A 21,939-nucleotide genomic window follows, 5' to 3' on the forward strand; every position below is an offset into this window, starting at 1 on the left:
GGCGACAGGTGTCTGGGGCAGGTCGGCACAGTGCTGTCTCATCGCTAACTGCTTCTTTGTGTTAGGCTTGTCTCTCCTGCTAAGCTGAGCTCTGGACCTACATGGGTGTCTGACACACAGCAGGTGCTCAATAAATACGTGTTGCATGAATGAATTGGCAGAGGCAGAGCCCATATCTCATTGTCCCTTGTAAGCTTAGAGTCCAGAGTAGGGTGAGTCTAGGCACATGGCAAGCATCCAATCCCAAACCAAAAAACAAACCCCATTGCTTTTGTGGATGGTTTTATGCTTTTGTGGTTGGCTTTAGCTTGCAAGGAGTTACGTTAAGTGTACTGCATAACATCATTGTTTCACTTGGGGTATCAGGGATTATTACCCCCCTTTTACAGGTGAGAAAACTGAGGCCCAGAGAGGGATCATGACTTGCCCAAGGTCAAGCAGCCAGGAAACTGTGGAACTGGAATAGAAATCTGGACCCGCCTGGCTACTGTGTCTTAACAAAATCAAAGGGCCCCCTGTGCATTCAGCAGGGAGGACCGTGGCCGGCCCAGTTGCTATGGAGACAGCAGAGGGTGAGTCTCCTGGACGATGGCTTTAGGCCCAGCCTCCCCTCTCTGGTGGCCGCGGCCCACACTGCTGCCTGTGGCCGTCCTCACCCCTTAGGCTAACTGCCTTTGGCAGTTTATCATTCCACTTACACTGTGGTTTTTTTAGGCTATGGAAGGAAGTGAAATAATTCACCGGGACCTTTGCTTTTATCAAAAGTAGAAAAAGGAAAGAGAGAGATGAGAATAGTGTGAGCTCCATCAGGCAGGGATTTCTGCCAGCAGAGTTTGCTGATGTAATTCAGTGCCTGGGACGCCTTCTGGCATGTGGTCAGTGCTCAACAGACACTTATTCATGGATCGGCTGACCGAGTGGGTGGGTGAGGACCTACTTTTCTAGGAATCTCTGCTTTACTCATTTTTGTGGCTACTTTCTGGCCTCTGGGGTATCTGTGTTTGGTACTCTGGGTCTGTCTCTCTGGGGTGGTGGCGGCAGAGAGGGGCCTCACCATCCTCTGTCAGTGTGTGGCTTGCTGAGATGTCTTCGTCAGCATCTGTGACCACCACCGAGTAGGTGCCCAAATCCTCGAGGCCGGGATCTTTCAGGATGATCTTGGATCTGCAGAGACAGCAGAGCAGGGGCTCTGAGAGGGGACTTGTGCCCTGGAAGCCTGGGAGCTGGGGAGTCTGGGTCGGCCTTGGAAGTCCTGCATCCCAGACCCAGACCCTGGCCAGGCCAGGAAGCAGGGGCGTCTACCTCCTTACATGTTTCCAGGGTCCCCTGCCCGGAGCCAGTCTGGCCTGCCACCCTCAATGGCCCTTGCTAGCCAGCCTCTCTGGAACCGTCTTCATACTGGCCACATCCCCCAGGCCTGCCTCTACTTGGGCTCAAGTCATTAGCTTTGTCTCCTGCCAGATGGGGCCGAAGCCAGAGCTTCTACAGATGGAGGAGCAAGACGTGGAGGCCCTGGACATCCTAACCCCTCTTTTACTGATGAGGAAGCATAGTCCAGAGAACGTCCAAGAGCAAGTTGCTGGTACCCAGGCTAGAAACCAAATCCTGAGCATCTCCTTGGAAGCACCCACATAGAGGCACTTTTCTTACAGAAGAAGGATCTCCAGATGAGGGTCACTGTTTCAAATCGTCTGTTGCCCCCTCCCTCACTTCTCCCTGAGGTGGCAGTCAGCATCCTTCACGGGAGACCACACAGCCCCCTCAAGCTCGTCATCGGGGGTCATTCCAGGTGGTCTCACCTGCGAGCTTTTGCCCACTCACCCGGCAACATCCAGGACCTGTGCCCTAGGTGTGTCGCCCCCTCCCCTCACTTACTTGTTAGGCTGCTCCTCGACCTTGACCCTCTCTGGGTCCGGCGGGCCCTTGTAGTCCTTGGACCACTGAAACTCGGCAGAGTCGGGGGCCTCTGGGGCTTCAAAAGCCATGTAGATAAAGCCCTCGTCATCCACACCAACCTCTATCTCCCGGGCATCTGAGGGCAGGATTCAACAGAGGGTACCAGACATTTAGAAAAAATAAACCAGGTAAGGCCTGTTCCCTGCTTAAAGCCTCCAATAGCTGCCCATTACACTCGAATAAAATTATAAACTCTAGACTCTTGTGGCCTCCAAGGTGTTGCATGATCAGGCTCTTTCTAAGCTCAAATGTCACCTCCTCCAAGAGGCCCTTCTTGACTACTCTGGCTAAAGTAACGCCCACCCCACCCTATCACCTTGTTTTATTTCCTTTATTGCCCTTATCATTGACTTTTTCATCATTTACTTGTTTACTGTCCATCTGTCCCCACTCCTGTCACTAGAGCGGGAACCTTGCTGTCTCATCACTGCCTCGTCCCCAGTGCAACGTGGGTGTCATCAGATACTTGCTGAATGAATGAATAACTAAAAGAATGGGAAAAGAACACACTTTATAGTGGGAAGAACTGAGCAATTTCGTCATACACGAGCTATGTGACTTGGTCATTTAACTTCTCCGAGCTACAACAAAATCAGTTCTTAAGTGGGGACAATGAGGGCTTCCCTGGTGGTCCAGGGGTTAAGAAGCCACCTGCCAATGCAGGGGGCACGGGTTTGAGCCCTGGTCCAGGGAGATCCCACGTGCTGTGAGGCAACTAAACCCATGTGTCACAACGAAGCAACTAGAGAGTAGCCCCCGCTCGCTGCAACTAGAGAAAGCCCTCGAGCAGCAACGAAGACCCAGTGCAGCCAAAAATAATAAATAAATAAAAATTTTAAAAATGTGGGGACAAGGACAGCTCTCTCAAAGGCTTGCTGGGAGGGTCAGACAGTGTAAGGACCCACTATAGCATCTGGCCTGTGTGGCAGGAGGGGACCCCGGGAAGGACCTGTGACCGCAAGGCAGGCAAAGCCACACAGTGTATCTGAAATGCAGCTGGCTATTATTTTAAATATCCACGAAGAGTTTTAAGAGTTTAGGAACGTGGCGTATCTGGGATGGAGGACCCATGACGTGGAAGGAGACCGTGTATTCAGATCTTAGGATCTGTCTCAGGATCCCACAGAGATAAAGGAGAGTGGGGGCTGGGAGAGAAATGGGCAGGAAGGGGTGTGGGGGGAAGGGAGGCCCAGCCGGTCTGTCTTCCTGCTGCGGATCCTCCCCTCCGCCTCCCCCTACCTGGCTTGTCCTCCAGGAGTACTGGGTCGGTGGGCATGGATGGCTGCCCTGGGCCCGCTGAGTTCACAGCCTGTACCTGGAACACGTAGGTCTTCCCTGGCTGCAAATCAGAAATCTGGAGAAAAGGGGGGGATAAGAGTGAGCCCTGAAGATGGCAGAGGCCCATCCTTCCTGCAACTCTGGCTAAGGGATGCAGGGGATTGATTGATCACCATCCACCATCCACCATCCACCCCCCAGGGGGTGGGGGGCAGGCTTCCTGGGGGTGGGGACAGGCTGGGGGCATGTCGCTTTCCCGAGTTCCAGCTTCAAACAGGCATCTCCACTGAGATTAGCTCCCATGCCTGTGACGCCTGGAACTCCATCTGCTCAGAGCTTAGCTTACCATCAGCTTGCCAACAAGAAAACTCTTTCTCCTCCTGGACCTGCCACCTCTCCTCCAACCGTCACCCCGGAAAGAAGCTTGGGGATCATCTTTGACATCTTTTTTTGAGCCCCACACCTCTCATCACCAAAGTTCCCATTTTATTTCCCTAACGTTTTTTTCTTTCTTTTTAACTTATTGGTTGATTTTTGGCTGCGCGGGGTCTTTGCTGCCGCACGTGGGCTTTCTCTGGTGGCGGCGAGCAGGGCTTGCTCCCTAGCTGCAGGGCACAGGCTTCTCACTGCGGTGGGCGCTCTTGTTGCGGAGCACAGGCTCTGGACCATGCACACTCAGTAGTTGTGGTCCATGGGCTTAGTTGCTCCGTGGCATGTGGAATCTTTCCAGACTGGGGGCCGAACCCATGTCCCCTGCATTGGCAGGTGGATTCTTATCCAGTGTACCACCAGGGAAGTCCCTCTAACGCTTCCCGAATGTGACCTCTCTGTGTCCCAACCATGCCTTGATTAAAGTGTTATTTTTTCTCACTGTTGATTAGCGCAACAGTTTCCTAGATGGTGCCTCTGCCTCTAGACCCATCTTCCTGGTCTATATTTCCCTCTACCAATCTTTCCAAGATGCCAGTCTGATTACACTTAACTCTTTCAGTGGCCTTTGGGGGTGAACGTCAGATTTTGTGGCTTCATACCAAAGTCTTCCTCATCCAGCCTTCTTCAGCCTTCTGTCTTCCTTCTCCCCTCTGTGCCCCCTTCACCCCCTGACTCCTCAGGGTCCCCCGCGCATCACATTGCCTCATGCCTCCCTGCCTTTGCCCTTGCAGTGCCCCCTGTCTGGAATGCCCTCCCTTCCTCTTGGTCTAGCAACTCCAAGTCATCCTCAGCTACTCAGCGTGGCAGATGGGACGAGTCCAGGAAGGGTCTCTTACCTTCCTCCTTGGAGCACCCAGAATCCCTTGAACCTGCCTCGATAGTATGACACACAGTATTTTAATTGCCTGTTCCCCAAGGACTGTGATTTGAGCCTTGAGCTTTTTACACCCAGGATCTAGTTCCCGGTCTGGCACTAAGGAGGTGTCCAGAAGTGCTGAGTGAATGCTGGCCAATCATCCACACGCAGAAATGGTGTCAAGTCACTGAAGCTCCCCGACCCTGGAGAGCAGAGGGATGAGCCGTCTCTGTGGCTCTCGAGGGTCAGCTGTCCCGCGCTGGCTGACTCTACCACAGCGGGGCAGCGGCTGCAGAATCTCAGAGCACCCCATGGACTCATGCCTCTGCAACTCAGTCTTAGACAGCCTTAATATTATTGTTTCAAAATGAAATATTTTTATTTTTCCAATTATGAAAGAAATGCGTGCTTGGGGGAAATATTAAAGCAATAGAAAATAATATAAAGTGAAGGCTCTCCTGGTATTCCCACCCCTAGAGATGACCAAAAAATTGACAATATTGTAAAAATCCGTTAGTACTTGTATTAAATGCATGTAAACCACATTGAGGGCTTTCCTGGTGGCGCTAGGGATAAAGAACCCTCTTGCTAATGAGGAGATGTAAGAGATGCAGGTTTGATCCCTGGGTAGGGAAGATTCCCCTGGAGGAGGGCATGGCAACCCACTCCAGTATTCTTGCCAGGAGAATGCCATGGATAGAGGAGTCTGGCATGCTACAGTCCATGGGGTCCTAAAGATTCGGACATGACTAAAGCGACTTAGCACTCAAACCATGTTGAAATGCAACATGCACCATACTCTGCTTGTTAGCATCTTCTTCCCACATTGTTTTGGGCCTCTCGAGCATGCTTTTCTTTCCTCTTGGTGCTAACAGAGTGTTCACCTGTGGTGTTGAAACCCACACACCTTCCTGCCTGCTGGTGAAAGATGCCTCGGGAAAATGAGTTGGAGAAAATATTCCCTCTCTCCTTAGAGCTGCAGAAAATAAAATTGATTACATCTCATGGAATTTTCCTTAAACCAAGGAGGCCTATGAGACATGCTGGCTTCAGAAACAGATACTACCGTCTGGAAGTCTGTGGATTGTCTGTTAGTAATTTGTGTCTGCTAAGAATGCTACAGGCTTCCATTGTAGCTCAGTTATTAATGAATCTGCCTACAGTGCAGGAGACCTGGGTTCAATCCCTAGGTTGGGAAGATCTCCTGGAGAAGGGCATGGCAACTCACTCCAGTTTTCTTGCCTAGAGAATCCCATGGACAGAGGAGCCTGGTGGGCTGCAGTCCATGGGGTCCCAAGAGCTGGACATGACCTAGTGACTAAATCACCACCAAGAAGGCTTCAGTGGACACCTTTGTTTTCTGACAAGACAAATATTCGTGAGTTGTCTTTGTTATGCCAGAAGAGTATTATTTGTGCTTTCCCTTCTACATATGTGGAAGTCAAAACAACCTCCACAGGTGAATAAAACCAGTGATTCGGCTAGATTTATTATTTATCTAAACAGTCTAGAATTTGCTTCTCATTTAAATTAAGAAACATGTATATGTATAGAGAAGTTGCTCAGTCGTGTCCGACTCTTTGTGACCCCATGGACTGTAGCCCACCAGGCTCCTCCGTCCATGGGATTTTCCAGGCAATAGTACTAGAGTGGGTTGCCGTTTCTTTCTCCAGTGGATCTTCCCTACCCAGGGATCAAACCCAGGTCTCCCGCATTGCAGACAGATGCTTTACCGTCTGAGCCCACCAGGGAATATGTATATGCATATATATTCATTAATATACAACGTGATATACATATAGTACACGTATGTGCTCAGTTGCTCTGTCATGTCTGACTTTTTTGTGACCCCATGCTCTGTAGCCCGCCATGCTCCTCTGTCCATGGGATTTCCCGGGCAAGAATACTAGAGTGGGTTGCCATTTCCTCCTCCAGGGGATCTTCCCAAACCAGGGATCAAATCTGCATCTCCTGCATTGCAGGTGAGTCCCTTACCCATGAGCCACCAGGGTAAATAAAATAAAGCCCATATTAAATGTTATCTGACATATAAATGTCCTGCTCTGTATTGTGCATTTTTAAGCCATATATGATGGATTCATGTCAAAACTTACATGTCGCTCTACCTTGTTGTACATACTATTACTGCTCCTTAAACTACCACAGTCTTTACACTCCCTGGCACTGAGTTTGCATTAAGGATACACCGTGATCTATTTAAACAAACCCACTACTGATGGACGTTTAAGTTGTTTCCAGCTTTTGCCTTTATAAGCAACACTACAATGAGCATCACTGCCCCGAGGTCTTTGCACATTTGACTAATTGTTTCTCTACAGTTCAGTCCTAGAAGCAGAATTCCTAGCTTAAGGGATGTGCATATCAAGGACTTCTCTGGTGGTACAATGGGTAGGAATGCATCCAGCAGTGGGGGAGACAAGGGTTCAATCCCTAGTCTGGGAAGATTCCACATGCCACAGAGCGACTAAGCTCCATGCACCGCAAGTACTGAAGCCCACACGCCCTGGAGCCCATGCTTGGCAGGAACAGAGACCACTGCAGTTAGAACCCAGTGCCCCACAGCTAGAGAGTAGCCCCTGCTCTCTGCACCTAGAGAAAACCCACTCAGCAACAAAGACCCAGCATAGCCAAAAGTAAATAAGAACTAAGTGTTTTAAAGAGGGATATGCACACCCAAATGCTGCTACACCTTGCTGATTACAAGTGAGGTTTTAGGGAGGAGTCTACTCAGCACAGAGCAAGTTAAGGCCAACCTGCCAGCCACACCTCCTGCCAACTCACTGTGTGACCCTGGCTAAGCCGCACCCCCTTTCTGATCTTCTGCTGCCAGTAAGTGAGGGCAGTGACCTCTGAGGGCCGGTCCAGCTCTGATGTTCTGTAGGCCGGCTGCACCCTGTGGCAGGCGGGGACTCACCCTCAGGTGGGTGCCAGAGATGAGGTCTGGAGTGACTGGCTTCCACTGCTCAGAGCCTTCCTCCTGGAAACTGATGCGGTAGCCTGTGACAGGTCCAGCCCCTTGGTAGAGAGGGGGCTCCCATGTCAGCATCAGGGAGGTGGCCCGCACCTCAAACACCCGCAGGTCGTACGGGGGCCCTGTGGGTGAGAGAAGGAGATGAGCAGCCAGGCATCCAGCCAGACAGCCAAATGCCAGCCACACAGTCAGGAGGCAAGCAGGTGGTAAGTCAGCAAGCTTGTCCATCTTTCAGTCCCTTCCAGGCCTGGAAGTGCCCCCTCAGGGCTGGTGGGGACCTGGCCTGCCTTGGCTTCATGGCAAAGCTTGGTCTGGCTCGGAAATAGAGTTAACTCTTCAGTGCTCAGTAGCACTTCCTCTGGGAAACATCCCTGATCTTCCTCATTCCCACCCCCCACACAGCATTCATCCATTTGATCTCTTTGTCATTTCAGTCTTTAATGTAGAAGCTCAAGGTATGGGGTTCAGGTCCCAGCTCCAGCCTTTCAGGCTATGCAGACTCTGGGCAAGTTACTTTACTTCTATGTTCTTGTCTCCTCATCTGTAAAATGGGGATAATAATAGTTCTTATAAAAGAGTGCTGTTGTGAGCATTAATGACAGAATTGATGGGAGGTGTCAATACACCTTATTGTTAGTACCCAGTAAGCATCAGTTGTTTATAATGTTGTCTCAAGCCTCACACGGAATGACTATCTGCCATTCAGGTAGAAGGTTTGTGCAGAAAACAGAACTGAGCTAAACAGAAAGGTGGAAGGCTGGCGTCCTCCCTTCCTAAGTGGGAGGTGCAGGGCTACCGTGTGAGAACGCTGATGTGACTCTGTCCAGGACTGCACATGACACTTTTGATGATAATGCAGGGAAAGTGCTGGGCAAGCTGGAATGAGTTGGTCACCTAGCCGTGTGCCTTTGGGGGTTGAGATTGGTCTGTGGTGAGAATCAGAGCTCCGATGGAGTGCTGAGCTGGAGAGTAATTTGGACGGGGGGTGCAGGGCCAGTCAATGGCCAAGGTCAGGGCTCTTGACTTGCCTGGGTTAAGACCGTCTGTGGATAAGATTACAGGGCCCGTTGGTGGAAGGGGGCAGGGGAAAGAGAGCCTGGCGGTGGTGTTCATCGTCACTGGTTAGCTTTGGGGAGGGAGGTGAGGACTGATACTGGGCTTCGGCTCCTCCCATCCGCTCACCTGGCTGGGGCATCGTCCACTCTTTGCACTCAAACAGCTTGCTGGGCGCCGACAGCTCGCCAACACCTGCCCAGTTTACGGCCCGGGCACGGAACTCATAGAAGTGACCTTCATGGAGGTTGCTGACCTTGAAGAGCAGAAACACAGACTGTGAAGGCCGAGGCTGGGGAGACAGAGGATCAAGCTCACTGCAGGAGGTCTGTGGGGACTTTCGGTGAGATTGGTCTGCCCTTCATAATCAGCCGGATCATGGAGGCTGAGGAGCCTGAGGTCTCTCAGCCTCAGAACCTCCAACCCCGACCTCTGGTCTCTGCCTGCGTAAGTCAGAACCTCAGGCCGGTGGCCGCCTTCCAGCCTCACCTTGCAAACCTGGGTGGGGACGGGCTGCTGGTTGACCGCATGCCAGTCCAGCTCCTCCGAGTCATGCTGGTCTAGGAAGTAACCCAGGATCTTGCCGCCTCCACGCCGCTTCGGGGGTTTCCATCCAATGACCATTTCATTTTTCCCACAGTTCAGGAGGGTGAAGTCATATGGTGCAGACGGTGTAGCTACAGGGAGGCAAGGGGGTCAGTGCTCCCAGGGGGTGGCCAGACTGGGCAGTGGGGCCCAAGAGAGGTAATGAGCCTCCCCTGGTGGGTGCCCACCCTCTGGGGGCGCTGACTTAGCCGGCGGTGTCCCTTGAAAACTCTGATTCTGCTACACGGAGGACACCTGGGCTTCCACTCTGGCCTCAGGCCACTGTTACTCTCCTCTCAAAGGATCGGGTGGTCAGGGGCAGCATCTGACCCCCCAGGGAGGCTTCTGCCCTGTGGCCTCTGGAATTGGACCCTCCAAGAGATGGTCGATAAGCCCCCAGCTCTCTGCCCAGGCCACGGCTGCCCACCCCCCAGGCTTGCAGGCTGCACCTGCCCTGTGGACTCACCCAGAGCCTGCTTGACCCTGATGGGTTCCGTGACAGCTGAGCTCTCCCCGACTCCGGCTTCGCTGACGGACCTGATACAGAATTCATACTCCTTCCCTGTCCTTAGCCCGGGAATTGTAAACCTGGGAGAGAAATGTGCAGCCTTCAGGGATGGCCAAACGTTTGGAGACATCCCTGAAATTTCTAGAACAACCTTGTGGGGGATAAGTGGCCCCCAGCGTGGGAGGACTGGAGGTCTTCAGTTCTCACCTAAAGACCATGTCCCTGCCCCCAAAGTCATGCCTGCATCCTGGAGGGTGAGGTCCTTAAGGTTTTAAAGGCTGTGACTTCTAGAGCCTGTCATTAAAGTGCAAACATGCTGGGGACTTCCCTGGCGGTTCAGTGGTTAAGAATTTGCCTTGCATTGTAGGGGACATGGGTTCAATCCCTGGTTGGGGAACTAAGATCCCACATACCACGGGGCAACTAAGCCTGAGTGCCACAATTACAGAGAAGCCTGTGCACCATCGCAGCAAAATTTAAAAAAAAAAAAAAAAAAGGCAAATACCTTGGGAAAGGTACCATTTGAAGGCCCAGGTAGCCAACCCCTGAACTGAGCAATCTAGTAGATCTCCAGGACTTTGGGCCTCATCCTGGGAACACGAGTGGTCTTTTTATCTGTACAAAGGCTGTAACTCTAAAATAGAGTCCCTTTAAAGACCCCCAAAGAGAATCATCAGCCAGAGACATACAAGGGCATTCTGGCTTAGAGAAAAATGTCCTCCCATCCTGTCCCTTCTTGGTAAGGCCCAGATTGTGACCCTCTTTTCCCCTCTCCATTTATCAACATTTTCCTGGAGCAAATCTTATTCTATAGGGAGCTTCTCTTGGCCAGTTGACTTCAAGGAGTTGAATGTTGGAAGGTTGGAGGGGCCCTTATGGAGCAAACCAGTTTCTTCCTTTTACAGGTAGGGAAGGCCTTCTGCAGGAAGAATGAGGTGAACCAAGAGCACACAGCCCATCAGAAACACAACCTGGACTACAGCCCAGGCCTCCTGAATCCCAACACAGTGCCTGCCCATTCATTATTCGTTCATTCAAGTCTTTTTTGAGCATCTCCTGTGAGCCAGATTCTGAGGAGCTCGTGGCATGGTGGTGAACCAGGCCCTGCCTTCCAGCTGAGCTTGCTTTAGGCTATCACCTCTGGCAACACTCCTGGGCAGCTGTGTTCAACCTCTTCCTGGCCCTGACACGCGTAACCGATGAGATGTACACACGTGTGATGAGCTCTCTGCATGTACCAGAGGAGCACGCCACTCTCACGTGTGACACGTTCTTCCGACACGCCACTCTTGTCACGTGACTCTCGCTCAGCCCCCAGGGATGCCCACAAGTCCTTGGGGAGATATCATTCCAGGGATAACTTGGACTCTGAGCTCATTTGTCCACAACCCGAACTTTAGAGGTGACAGCGTGAGTGACTGAGGCACCGTGAGCCATTGCGACGCCAGCTCCTGTCTCTTTCTTGGGGTGAAATGATCTTGTAGCCCAGGGTGAGGGGAGCCCACAGGTGCGCTCAGGGCCTGGTCAGTCGTTGGATGGAATGGGGGGGTACAGTTCAGTTCAGTTCAGTCGCTCAGTCACATCCGACTCTTTACGACCCCAAGAACCACAGCACGCCAGGCCTCCCTGACCATCACCAACTCCCAGAGTCCACCCAAACCCATGTCCATCGAGTTGATGATGCCATCCAACCATCTCATCCTCTGTCGTCCCCTTCTCCTCCTGCCCTCAATCTTTCCCAGCATCAGGGTCTTTTCCAATGAGTCAGTTCTTCGCATTAGGAGGCCAAAGTATTGGAGTTTCAGCTTCGACATCAGTCCTTACAGTGAACACCCAGGGCTGATCTCCTTTAGGATGGACAGATTGGATCTCCTTGCAGTCCAAGGGACTCTCAAGAGTCTTCTCCAACACCACAGTTCAAAATCATCAATTCTTCGATGCTCAGCTTTCTTTATAGTCCAACTCTCACATCTATACCATTGGAAAAACCACAGCCTTGACTAGACGGACCTTTGTTGGCAAAATAATGTCTCTGCTTTTTAATATGCTGTCTAGGTTGGTCATAACCTTCCTTCCAAGGAGTAAGCGTCTTTTAACTTCATGGCTGCAATCACCACCCGCAGTGATTTTGGAGCCCAGAAAAATAAAGTAAGCCACTGTTTCCACTGTTTCCCCTTCTATCTACCATGAAGTGATGGGACCGGATGCCATGATCTTAGTTTTCTGAATGTTGAGCTTTAAGCCAACTTTTTCACCCTTCTCATTCTCTTTCATCAAGAGGTTCTTTAGTTGTTCTTCACTTTCTGCCATAAGGGTGGTGTCATCTGCATATCTGAGGTTATTGATATTTCTCCTGGCAATCTTGATTCCTGCTTGTGCTTCCTCCAGTCCAGCGTTTCTTATGATGTACTCTGCATATAAGTTAAATAAGCAGGGTGACAATATACAGCCTTGATGTACTCCTTTTCCTGTTTGGAAACAGTCTGTTGTTCCATGTCCAGTTCTAACTGTTGTTTCCTGACCTGCATATAGATTTCTCAAAAGGCAGGTCAGATGGTCTGGTATTCCCATCTCTTTCAGAATTTTCCACAGTTTACTGTGATCCGCACAGTCAAAGGCTTTGGCATAGTCAATAAAGCAGAAATAGATGTTTTTCTGGAATTCTCTTGCTTTTTTGGTGATCCAGCGGATGTGGGCAATTTGATCTCTGGTTCTCCTGCCTTTTCTAAAATCAGCTTGAACATCTGGAAGTTCACAGTTCATGTATTGCTGAAGCCTGGCTTGGAGAATTTTGAGCATTACTTTACTACCATGTGAGACAAGTGCAATTGTGTGGTAGTTCGAGCATACTTTGGCATTGCTTTTCTTTGGGATTGGAATGAAACCTTTTCCAGTCCTGTGCCCACTGTTGAGTTTTCCAAAGTTGCTGACATATTGAGTGCAGCACTTTCACAGCATCATCTTTCAGGATTTGAAATAGCTAAACTGGAATTCCATCACCTCCACTAGCTTTGTTCATAGTGATGCTTCCTAAGGCCCACTTGACTTCACATTCCAGGATGTCTGGCTCTAGGTGAGTGATCACACCATTGTGATTATCTGGGTCGTGAAGATCTTTTTTGTACAGTTCTTCTGTGTATTCTTGCCACCTCTTCTTAATATCTTCTGCTTCTGTTAGGTCCCTACCATTTCTGTCCTTTATTGAGCCCATCTTTGCATGAAATGTTCCCTTGGTATCTCTAATTTTCTTGAAGAGGTCTCTAGTCTTTCCCATTCTATTGTTTTCCTCTATTTCTTTGCATTGATCGCTGAGGAAGCCTTTCTTATCTCTCCTTGCTATTCTTTGGAACTTTGCATTCAAATGGGTATATCTTTCCTTTTCTCCTTTGCTTTTCCCGTCCCTTCTTTTCACAGCTACTTGCAAGGCCTCCTCAGACAGCCATTTTGCTTTTTTGCATTTCTTTTTCTTGGGGATGGTCTAATGGGGGGATATGTGTCATTAACTGAGCCTCTGATCCCACAGAGCCTCAAAATGGAGAGACGTCATGAGCCCAGAAGCCTGAGGCTTCTGCTTGCAAGGACGAGGCCACCGAGTGAGGAGGGAAGCTCAGAGGGGATGGGGATGGGACAGGCAGGCTGAGCTGAGGTTCAGAGAGGGCGAGTCTCTGTGCAAAGGTCCCTGGTGAGCAAGAGTGGGTGAGGAGCCCGAACCCTGGCCTCCCAGCCTGTACCCTCTGCCTCTCTGTCTCTGAGCTCCTGGAAGGACAAGACCTAGCCAGTCACCGCTACCTCCCAATAGCGTGCCCTTAAGAGAGAGTTTGCCAGAGAAGAGGCTGTTTGTCCTGGTTCCTCTACTCACTGGCTAAGGACGTTTTGGCAAGCCACTTATCTGTGCTGTGCCTCAGTTTGCTCTGTGCAATGACAATAAAAATAGTAGTCTTGGGACTTCCCTGGTAGTCCAGCGGTAAAGAATCTGCCTAGCCCTGCAGGGGACTCAGGTTTGATCCTTGGTTGGGGAACTGAGATCCTACGTGCTATGAGGTAACTAAGCCTGTGAACCACAACTAGAAAAGCCTGTGTACCACAATGAAGACCCAGAACAGCCAGACAAGCAAAAAAGTAGCCCTAAGTTCCTAGGATTGCAGGTAGAACTAAATGATCTAACATATGAAAAGAGCTTAGAACAATGCCTTGTGCCCAACCATGTCTTGAATGGCAGGCTTCATCATTATTACTGTATTATAATTATCATCATTATTATTTCTGGGGCAGGAAGTGTGCGGGCAAACTCACCTGCTGCCCTGGATGGGTTTGTTGTTAACTGTTCGCCACTCAGATGATCCTGCCTCCCGGGAGTAGATGTAATAACCCAGGAGCTCTGGGCTGTCTTTCACTGGATCCCAGGTCAGGGAGACAGAGGTCTGTGTGTCTCGGAAAGCTTGAACTTGCGTTGGAGGCGGGAGAGTGGCTAAAACACAGAAATATGGGCTGAGTGAAGATGCTGTCCCATGGCTGGGAAGGGGGAGAGGTGTGGGAGAGGCAGAGAGGAGCGCACACGGGATGGGGGGTGGCTGGGGGCAGCCACAAGCATTTCAGACATGCCCTGGGGCTTTGGGCGGCTCTTTCTAGTCCCAGAGGTGTGCTCCAGGCTCTTGTATTCTGAACGTCCTCTCTCACCTCCAAACATTTCCACTTCCTCATTAAAATTCTTTTATCAATCCTCACTGTCACTTTCTCTCTTAGAAGTCACCAGATCTCACAATATTCCTCAGCGTTTATCTTCAATCTCTAGGAAATATCTTTTGTTTCCCGTTGAAATGTAAACATTCATGGCTTTCTGAGACAATGTTCCTTGAGGTAGGGTCTGCCATGATTTGTTAAATGAAGAGATCTGGATGAATGGATGGGAGAATGGATGGAGGGATAGATGGATGAATGGATGGAAAGATGGATGGATGGATGAATGGATGGATGGATGGATGGATGAATGGATGGATGGATAGAGGGATGGATGGATGAATGGATGGATGGATGGATGGATGGATGGATGAATGGATGGATGGATAGAGGGATGGATGGATGAATGGATGAATGGATGGATGGATGGATGGATGGATGGATGGATGGATGGATGGATAGAGGGATGGATGGATGAATGGATAGATGGCAGACACAGGACCTTCCTAGTACTCTTTGTTTTTCTCAAACTCCTTACACATCTGTTTATGTTTTCCCCTCTTCCCTTTGTCCCCAAATTTGAGACTCCTCCAAGCTTCAGTTCCTTGGCTTGCTCCATTTTTCTTGAACTCTTCTCAAGAAAGGCATGAAGGGTCCACCTATGCCAGTGGCTTCAGTCCTCACCTCTCTGCAGGTGAATTCCCAGGCTTTACTGCCAGCCCTGCTCTCTCTCCTAAATTCTAGAGCCTTGTCTTCCATTTCCCCTGGACACTTCTCCTTGTGTTCTAGTGGTCCTTTGATGTCAACAGGCAAAGGTTGAACTCAGCATCCATCCAACACAAACCCAGCATCTATTGAGTGCCTACTCTGAGTCAGGTTCTGTACTTGGCCCGGGGGAGGTAGAGATGGGGTCCTGGGCTCAGGAAGGTCCTATCAGAAACTTCCGTCTCAGGTTGAAGACAGTGTGGCAGTGGATGAAGGCTGGGTGGTGGGGAGAGGCTTGAAGGAGTTCACACAGGGACCCCATGTATCCAGGAGACCCGATTCTACCAGTGGGCAAGAACTGGAGCTGAGGGTGTCCATGTATGGAGTCGTCCTCACACACTAAAATCTTGATTTCAAGGCCTGAGGATGTGTTTGTGATATAATCTTAATTTTAAAAAGTATAATGCAAAGCTCTACATACGGCTTGATTGGACTTTCAAAAAGATGCACTGGTAGGCATGTGGTCGAAAGACCAGAAGAAGCCCAGGTACCTGGATACTCACAGTGCTTACCCTGTCAGTGGGATTTAGAGGGGTGGGGCATTCTTGCCCCTCCTTCCTTCCTTCCTTCCTTCCCTTGCTTCCATTCTCTCTTTCTCTCTTGCTTCTTTTGTATTTTCCTATTTTTGTATGATACTTTTGCTTTCATAATACAAGTCAATTCCTTTTCTTTTTTCCTCTCCTCCCCTCCTCTCTCTTCTTTTCTTCTCCTTTCCTTCTCTGAACTGTACCAGAACCTTGTCCAAAGGCTACCTTGTGGTCCAGAGACTGCCCACATCCAGTCACAAACCACTCACTGGCTGGGACCCTGAATCAAGCTTAATTGTTAACCAGACTAGAACAAAAGAAAAAGTCCATCTGCCCACCAACCTATTTATGCTTACGATGAATATGTATATGCGTTCACATGTGCTAAGTCGCATCAGTTGTGTCTGATTCTTTGCAACCCCATGGACAGTAGCCCTCCAGGCTCCTCTGTCCGTGGGGATTCTCTAGGCAAGAATACTGGAGTGGGTTGCCATGCCCCTCCTTCAGGGGATCTTCCCAACCCAGGGATCGAACCTATGTCTCTTACATCTCTTGCATTGGCAGGCAGGTTCTCTACCACTAGCACTACCTGGGAGGCCTGAATATATGCGCATATATATATTTATATATATCATTTTTCTACATTATTGAACACTACAAATCTAGGACTTGGTAATCTTCCCCACACAGGCCTTGTAGCACATCAGGCTTTTCTAAGATGGGCAGTGCTGCAGTTGGTTCCTTAAAAGGCTCGTTGGTGATGGCAGCTCCAGGGACCCATCTGGTCTTATCAAAGAGAGAAGGACCTCACAATCCAGAGGCCTCAGAGGAGAGAGGGCACCCCGGCAAGTCAGGCCAGGGTGGAGCTGCTGCTGGGAGGCCCAGGAAGGAGCCAGAGGCGGGGGCGATAACCAGACCTCCAGAACAGTAGGTTTGGCAGGTGAGGACATCAAGGTTTGCTGCTCAGAAATGACCTGCCCGGGTCCACGCTGTGCTGCTATTGAGAGGGGTCCCACCTGACGAGGCAGGGCTGGGGGTGGGACCAAGGAGAGGGCGGGAGGCCTGCCCAGGGGCTCAATCCTGGCTGCACGAGGGGGATCAGACTCTGGTTGGAGACCTTTAGCCCTGAGGGGCCACTGGTCACAGACAGCTCCTGTGCTGGACCCAGCTGGATTCTGCAACCCACGAATTGTTGATTTGGAAAAAAAAATGCCTGTACTTCCAAGAGCCTCTTGCCCAGAGAAATGTAATTCTTGATGGTCTGAAACTTTACAGGCCCGTGATCATGTTGCTTCTCGGCTTCGTGATAGGCAGAGTGGTCAGGAGCAGAGAAATGCACGTGGCTGTGTCCCTGCAGCCACCGGGGGCCTGAGGCTTGGTGCTGACGGCCTGGCTTGGCCTGCGCCCATCTCCTGCATCCCCGGTACCTGGCTTCCCCCTCAAGGCGATGGGCTCGCTGGGCTCTGAGGGATCGCTCATGCCGTACTGGTTTATCGCTCGCACTCTGAAGACGTACGACTTCCCTTTCTCCAGATCCAAGAGGGCGAATCTTGGGGATTTCACAGGAGTTTCTGAGTTGATGGCCTCCCAGGTGCCACTGCCTATGACCGACTGCGACAAAGGAGAGGAACTTGGCATTGGTTAAGTGGGAGAGCACTTGCCACATGTCCTCTCGTTAACCTCTCTCCCCACCCCAGGATGCCCCTCAATACCTGAGCTTTGAATTCACCTTCCTCCGTGATGTCTCTACCTGGATGCCCGTGGAGCATCTCACATTCACGGGAACTGACCCTGAACTTGCCTCCACGCCAGTGCTTCCCACATCTAGTCAAAGCACTTATCCTTCCCGCTGCTCAGGTCAGAGTCCTGGAAGCCTTCCTGGATTCTTTCTCTCATTTCTCACCCTCAGATATACTCCATCAGTGAATTCAGTTGGGGGAATTCCCTGGCAGTCCAGTGGTTAGGCACTGCCAGGACCCAGCTTTGATCCCTGATTGGGGCACTAAGATCCTGCAAGCTGTGCAGTGCGGCCAAAAAACAAAACAAAACAACCAACCAAAAAATACCCCCAAATCCCAAATCCAGCTGGTTCTACCTTGAAAATTTATCCAGAATCCAACCATGGTTTACCACTCTCAAGTTCCCTTTCCAGAACCTTGATCCAAAGCCACCATCGTCTCTCACCATCTGAGCTATCTCAATAGCCTCTGATCTGGTCTGCCTATTTCTAACTTTAACTCCCTTCAATCTTTTCTCCAAACGACAGGCAGAGGAATCCTCTTACAGCTCAAGTCAAATCCCATCCGTGTCTGCTCAGAACCCTCCCAAGTCCCGAGTCTCCCCAGAGTAAAAGCTGCTTCGTGGTCTGACTCCCGCCATCTGTCTGGTCACATCCCATGTCCCACTTTGTCCACCCACCAGGCTTCGTGGCCCCCTGCTGCTCCCCAATGGTGCCAGGCCCCACCCCTGCCTCTGGGTCTTTGCACTTGCTGGTCTTTTTTCCTGGAATGTTCTTCCTCCAGAAATCTCTGGCTGGCCCCTGATTTCCTTTAGTGCCATGCTTAGCCGCTCAGTCGTGTCCGACTCTTGCGACCCCATAGATTGTAACCTGCCAAGCTCCTCTGTCCATGGGATTCTCCAGGCAACAATATTGGAGTGGGTTGCCATCTCCTTCTCCAGGAGATCTTCCTGACTTAGGCATTGAACCCGGTCTCCTGCATTGCAGGCAGACTCGTTACCGACTGAGCTTTGAGGGAAGCCCCATTTCCTTTAGGCTTTTACTCTAAACTCACCTTCTTGGGGAGACCTCTCCAGTTCCTCCATCTAAATGTCAGTAGCTCCTTCCCCTCAACACTTCAAATCCCTTCCATAGCTGGAGATAACCTCAAGGTTAATCCACTCCCCTGCCTCCGTGTAGGGCTATGTTCAGGACTTCCAGACAGAAAATTCTCTTCTCATTAGGGTTCCCCAGGGGATGCCGCTGGGGTCTCTCAGCACCTCCCTGGACCAGCACTCCCCCTCACATCCTGGTCCCACAGCGTTTCTATTTCTCTGGCTGGCCTGGGGCCGGGGCCCTTGGGGTCTCCATACCTTCTCCAGGAAGTACGTCAGCGGGGCTTTGCCCCGGGGCCTCGGCTCTTCCCAGCCCAGAACCACGTAGGCCTCACGGATCTCGCTGCCGTGGACGTTAGTCGGGGGTGAGGGGATGGTCACGAAGTCTGGAATCAGAGTTGCCCGGGGACTGAGATGTGTGGGCCCTCAGAGATCCCAGATCTCAGCCCCTCACTTCACAGAGGTGGGGGTCGGGGCCCAGAAGAGGGGCAGGAACTTGCTTTAATCACACAACAAGGCTGGGCAGGCAGGGCCGGAACCAGAGCCTGGGTGTCCCCATGTCCTGCTGGAGACTTTCCCCAATGTCTGCGTCCCCCAGGAGGGGCACAGGCACTCACCCAAGAGCCTGGCCCCAAGTTGGATTCCCCACGCTCACCACCCCACCCACGCCCACAGACAGCTTCTGCCTCGGGCCAGTTTGTGTCCCAGAGTTTCCAGACTGCAAAGGTGGCGGGCTGGAGTCTTGAGGCCAAGGATCAGGGGGTTCACACATACCATCAAACTCATCTGTGCTGACCGTGATGGTTTTTCCCATATCAAAGGGGATCTCTAGGATGGAGAATGGAACCCGTTAGCGGAGAACCAAGGGCTGCAGGGCGTGTGGCTGGGGCAGGAAGGGGCAGGGCAGGGCCTGTCCGGCTCTGGGGGCCAATTCCTCCCCCACCCCTGGTCCTGGCCTCTCGGCCCCTCTGTGTGTCCCCAGGCAGGTGGCATTCTCAGACCCCGGAGGTGCTCTGCCCGATGGGGACAAAGTGGGACAGAAAGGAGGAGCGAAGGGGTCAGATTCCGAGGGCACAGCATACCCGGGTCAGGGTGACTCCTCGGGGCTGAGAGGGCTCTGTCCCCCACTCTCTGCCTCCCCACCTCCACCCTCCAGGCTGGGAGCTTCTGAGTCAGGGCAGTTTCCCTCCTGTGGGTTAAGGGCATCTGAAGAAGGTGCTGTGGTTTCACCCCAGATTAGCATCTGGTGCTAAGATTTGTGTTTCTTCCAGCAGACAAGCTCTAAATCCCTCCTCAGGCTAGGGGTTGCTAAGGATAGCACTATGTCTCCTCCACCAGACTAGGGGTTCCTGAGGCTGTGTCAAAGCTATGGTTTTCCCAGTAGTTATGTTTGGATGTGAGAAATGGACTATAAAGAAAGCTGAATGCCGAAGAATTGATGATTTTGAGCTGTGGTGTTGGAGAAGACTCTTGAGAGTCCCTTGGACTGCAAGGAGATCCAACCAGTCCATCTTAAAGGAAATCAGTCCTGAATATTCATTGGAAGGACTGATGCTGTAGCTGAAACTCCAATACTTTGGCCACCTGACGCAAAAAACTGACTCATTAGAAAAGACCCTGTTGCTGGGAAAGATTGAAAGCAGGAGGAGAAGGGGACGACAGAGGATGAGTTGGTTGGATGGCATCACCGACTCAATGGACATGAGTTTGGGTGAACTCCGGGAGTTGGTGATGGACAGGGAGGCCTGGTGTGCTGCAGTCCATGGGGTCCTAAAGAGTCGGGCATGACTGAGCAACTAAACTGAACTGAACTGAGGCTGTGTCTCCTCCATCAGACTGGGGGTTCCTGGGGGCTGGGCTGTGTCTCGTCTTCTGGACCAGGGCTGGGAATGGGGGCCGTGCACCTGTCTCCTGTGTGAGGCAGTCCTGGGTGTGCCCTGATGGAAGCTCTAGCCCGTCCTTTCAGGGCCTCTGTGCCCACCTGTCTTCCTCTGAGCTTCGTCGCGGTCACCCATGACAACCGGCTCGGAAGCCTTGGAGGGGACGCTGCTGCCTGCTTTGTTGACGGCTCTCACCCGGAACCGGTAGCTCTGGCCTTCGATGAGGCCTTGGATTGGGCACCGACAGGTCCCGCCAGGAGCCTGGTGGCATGGCACCCATTCCTCAGACTCTCCCTGGCACCTGTGGGAGAGAATCCCCGGCTTCAGACCATGCCCGTGACTCACACCTTCAGTCTGAGCCTATAGCAGGGTCTTCCCCCCACCCTGGGCTATCCGCCCAGCTTGTCTCGGCCAGGGAAATACTTGCTCTCCATTTAAAAGCCCGGCTCCAGCCTTGGGTTCGTAGGAGGCCTTCTCACCATCCTCCACCAACCAGGATGCTAATCAAAAGAGCTAGTGCTATTCATGGGACTTTTCTGTGGGTTGGAGCTGTGCTGTGCCCTTCACAGCCATCATCTTGTTTAATCTTGAAGGTCCTTGAGGTTAGGTGTGATTACCTTCACTCTACCAGTGGGATCTGAGTTTAAGGAGTGAGATGACTTGCCCAAGGTCACGTGGCTCATGAGCGGGTAACTTAGCATTTCCCCAAGGACTGTCCACTCCCCTGTTGGTGTGTGTTCTAGAGGGATCCTCAGAGTCTGGGATCTCTACACCCTCTGGGTACCACTATTCTTAGCACTGGCTGGGTGGGGCAGTGTACCTCAGTTTCCTCATCTGTAGAATGGGGCACTAGCGCATCCCCTACCCCCTCAGATAGGGGTTGTTGTAAGGATTCAAGTGGCTGGATTAGGCCTTATCTCCAGCTAGGGCCTTGGAGCTGGCGGTGGGTGAAGGAGGAGGGATGTATGGGCCCTCCCCCTCCTGGGAAGACCCTCCCTCCAGGCTCAGGACTCCTGGGTCTCTCACTCAGGGAGGAAAGCAGCCACTGAAGCCACGTGTGCTCAGGTTTCAAGCTCTGATGTTTGTCCCTCCCAGGGTCAGCTTGTGCCATAAAGCGTCCGGGGCAGTGGCTGACTCCAGTGGTGGACACACTTCTGTTGCCCCTAAATAACACAGCTGCCTCCGACCCTGTCCCAAGGAGAAGCATGGGGTCCCTCTTTCCTGTGGCCCCCACTCTTGTTCTCACAGAGCCATCTCCCACCGTGGGCTCTGCCACGCAAGAGACCCACTCACAGCTCGATGGAGTAGCCGGTGATGGGGTTGCCCCGGGTGTCACTGGGCGGGGTCCAGGTCAGGATGAGGCAGTCTCTGTTCACATTCAGGCATCGAACATTCAAAGGGGAGCCTGGGACCCCTGGCTTCTCGGCTGCAGCATCTGAAACCCGGGATGGTGCGGGGCGCGGGGAGACAGTAGGGGCAGCTCTTCCAGTCAATGTCCACTTGGCAACCAACCCCCTCCCATTCCCACCCATCATTCCTCTTCTCGCTAACCCCCCAGGGGTGCAGTTGATCTTGAAGACCAAGACCAAGACAGCCTG

At 51.7% G+C, this 21,939-nt stretch overlaps 1 protein-coding gene across 4 annotated transcripts in view; it reads right to left on the minus strand.

Moving 5' to 3' along the window:
- MYOM3 (myomesin 3) overlaps positions 1 to 21,939 on the minus strand; it is a 52,654-nt gene that overhangs the window by 14,361 nt on the left and 16,354 nt on the right. For all 4 annotated transcript variants that reach the window (XM_043909242.1, XM_043909241.1, XM_043909243.1 and 1 more), the window contains 13 exons: positions 21,635 to 21,776; positions 20,443 to 20,642; positions 19,236 to 19,289; positions 18,720 to 18,847; positions 17,057 to 17,240; positions 13,954 to 14,128; positions 9,619 to 9,740; positions 9,057 to 9,244; positions 8,697 to 8,823; positions 7,458 to 7,636; positions 3,196 to 3,310; positions 1,876 to 2,032; positions 1,055 to 1,164 (listed from right to left, as the gene is read on the minus strand). In XM_043909242.1, the coding sequence (XP_043765177.1) occupies positions 1,055 to 1,164; positions 1,876 to 2,032; positions 3,196 to 3,310; positions 7,458 to 7,636; positions 8,697 to 8,823; positions 9,057 to 9,244; positions 9,619 to 9,740; positions 13,954 to 14,128; positions 17,057 to 17,240; positions 18,720 to 18,847; positions 19,236 to 19,289; positions 20,443 to 20,642; positions 21,635 to 21,776 (1,881 nt within the window). The remainder of the gene's footprint in view (positions 1 to 1,054; positions 1,165 to 1,875; positions 2,033 to 3,195; positions 3,311 to 7,457; positions 7,637 to 8,696; positions 8,824 to 9,056; positions 9,245 to 9,618; positions 9,741 to 13,953; positions 14,129 to 17,056; positions 17,241 to 18,719; positions 18,848 to 19,235; positions 19,290 to 20,442; positions 20,643 to 21,634; positions 21,777 to 21,939) is intronic.

Source organism: Cervus elaphus, chromosome 8 (genome assembly GCF_910594005.1).
Source record: "Cervus elaphus chromosome 8, mCerEla1.1, whole genome shotgun sequence".
NCBI lineage: Eukaryota > Metazoa > Chordata > Mammalia > Artiodactyla > Cervidae > Cervus > Cervus elaphus.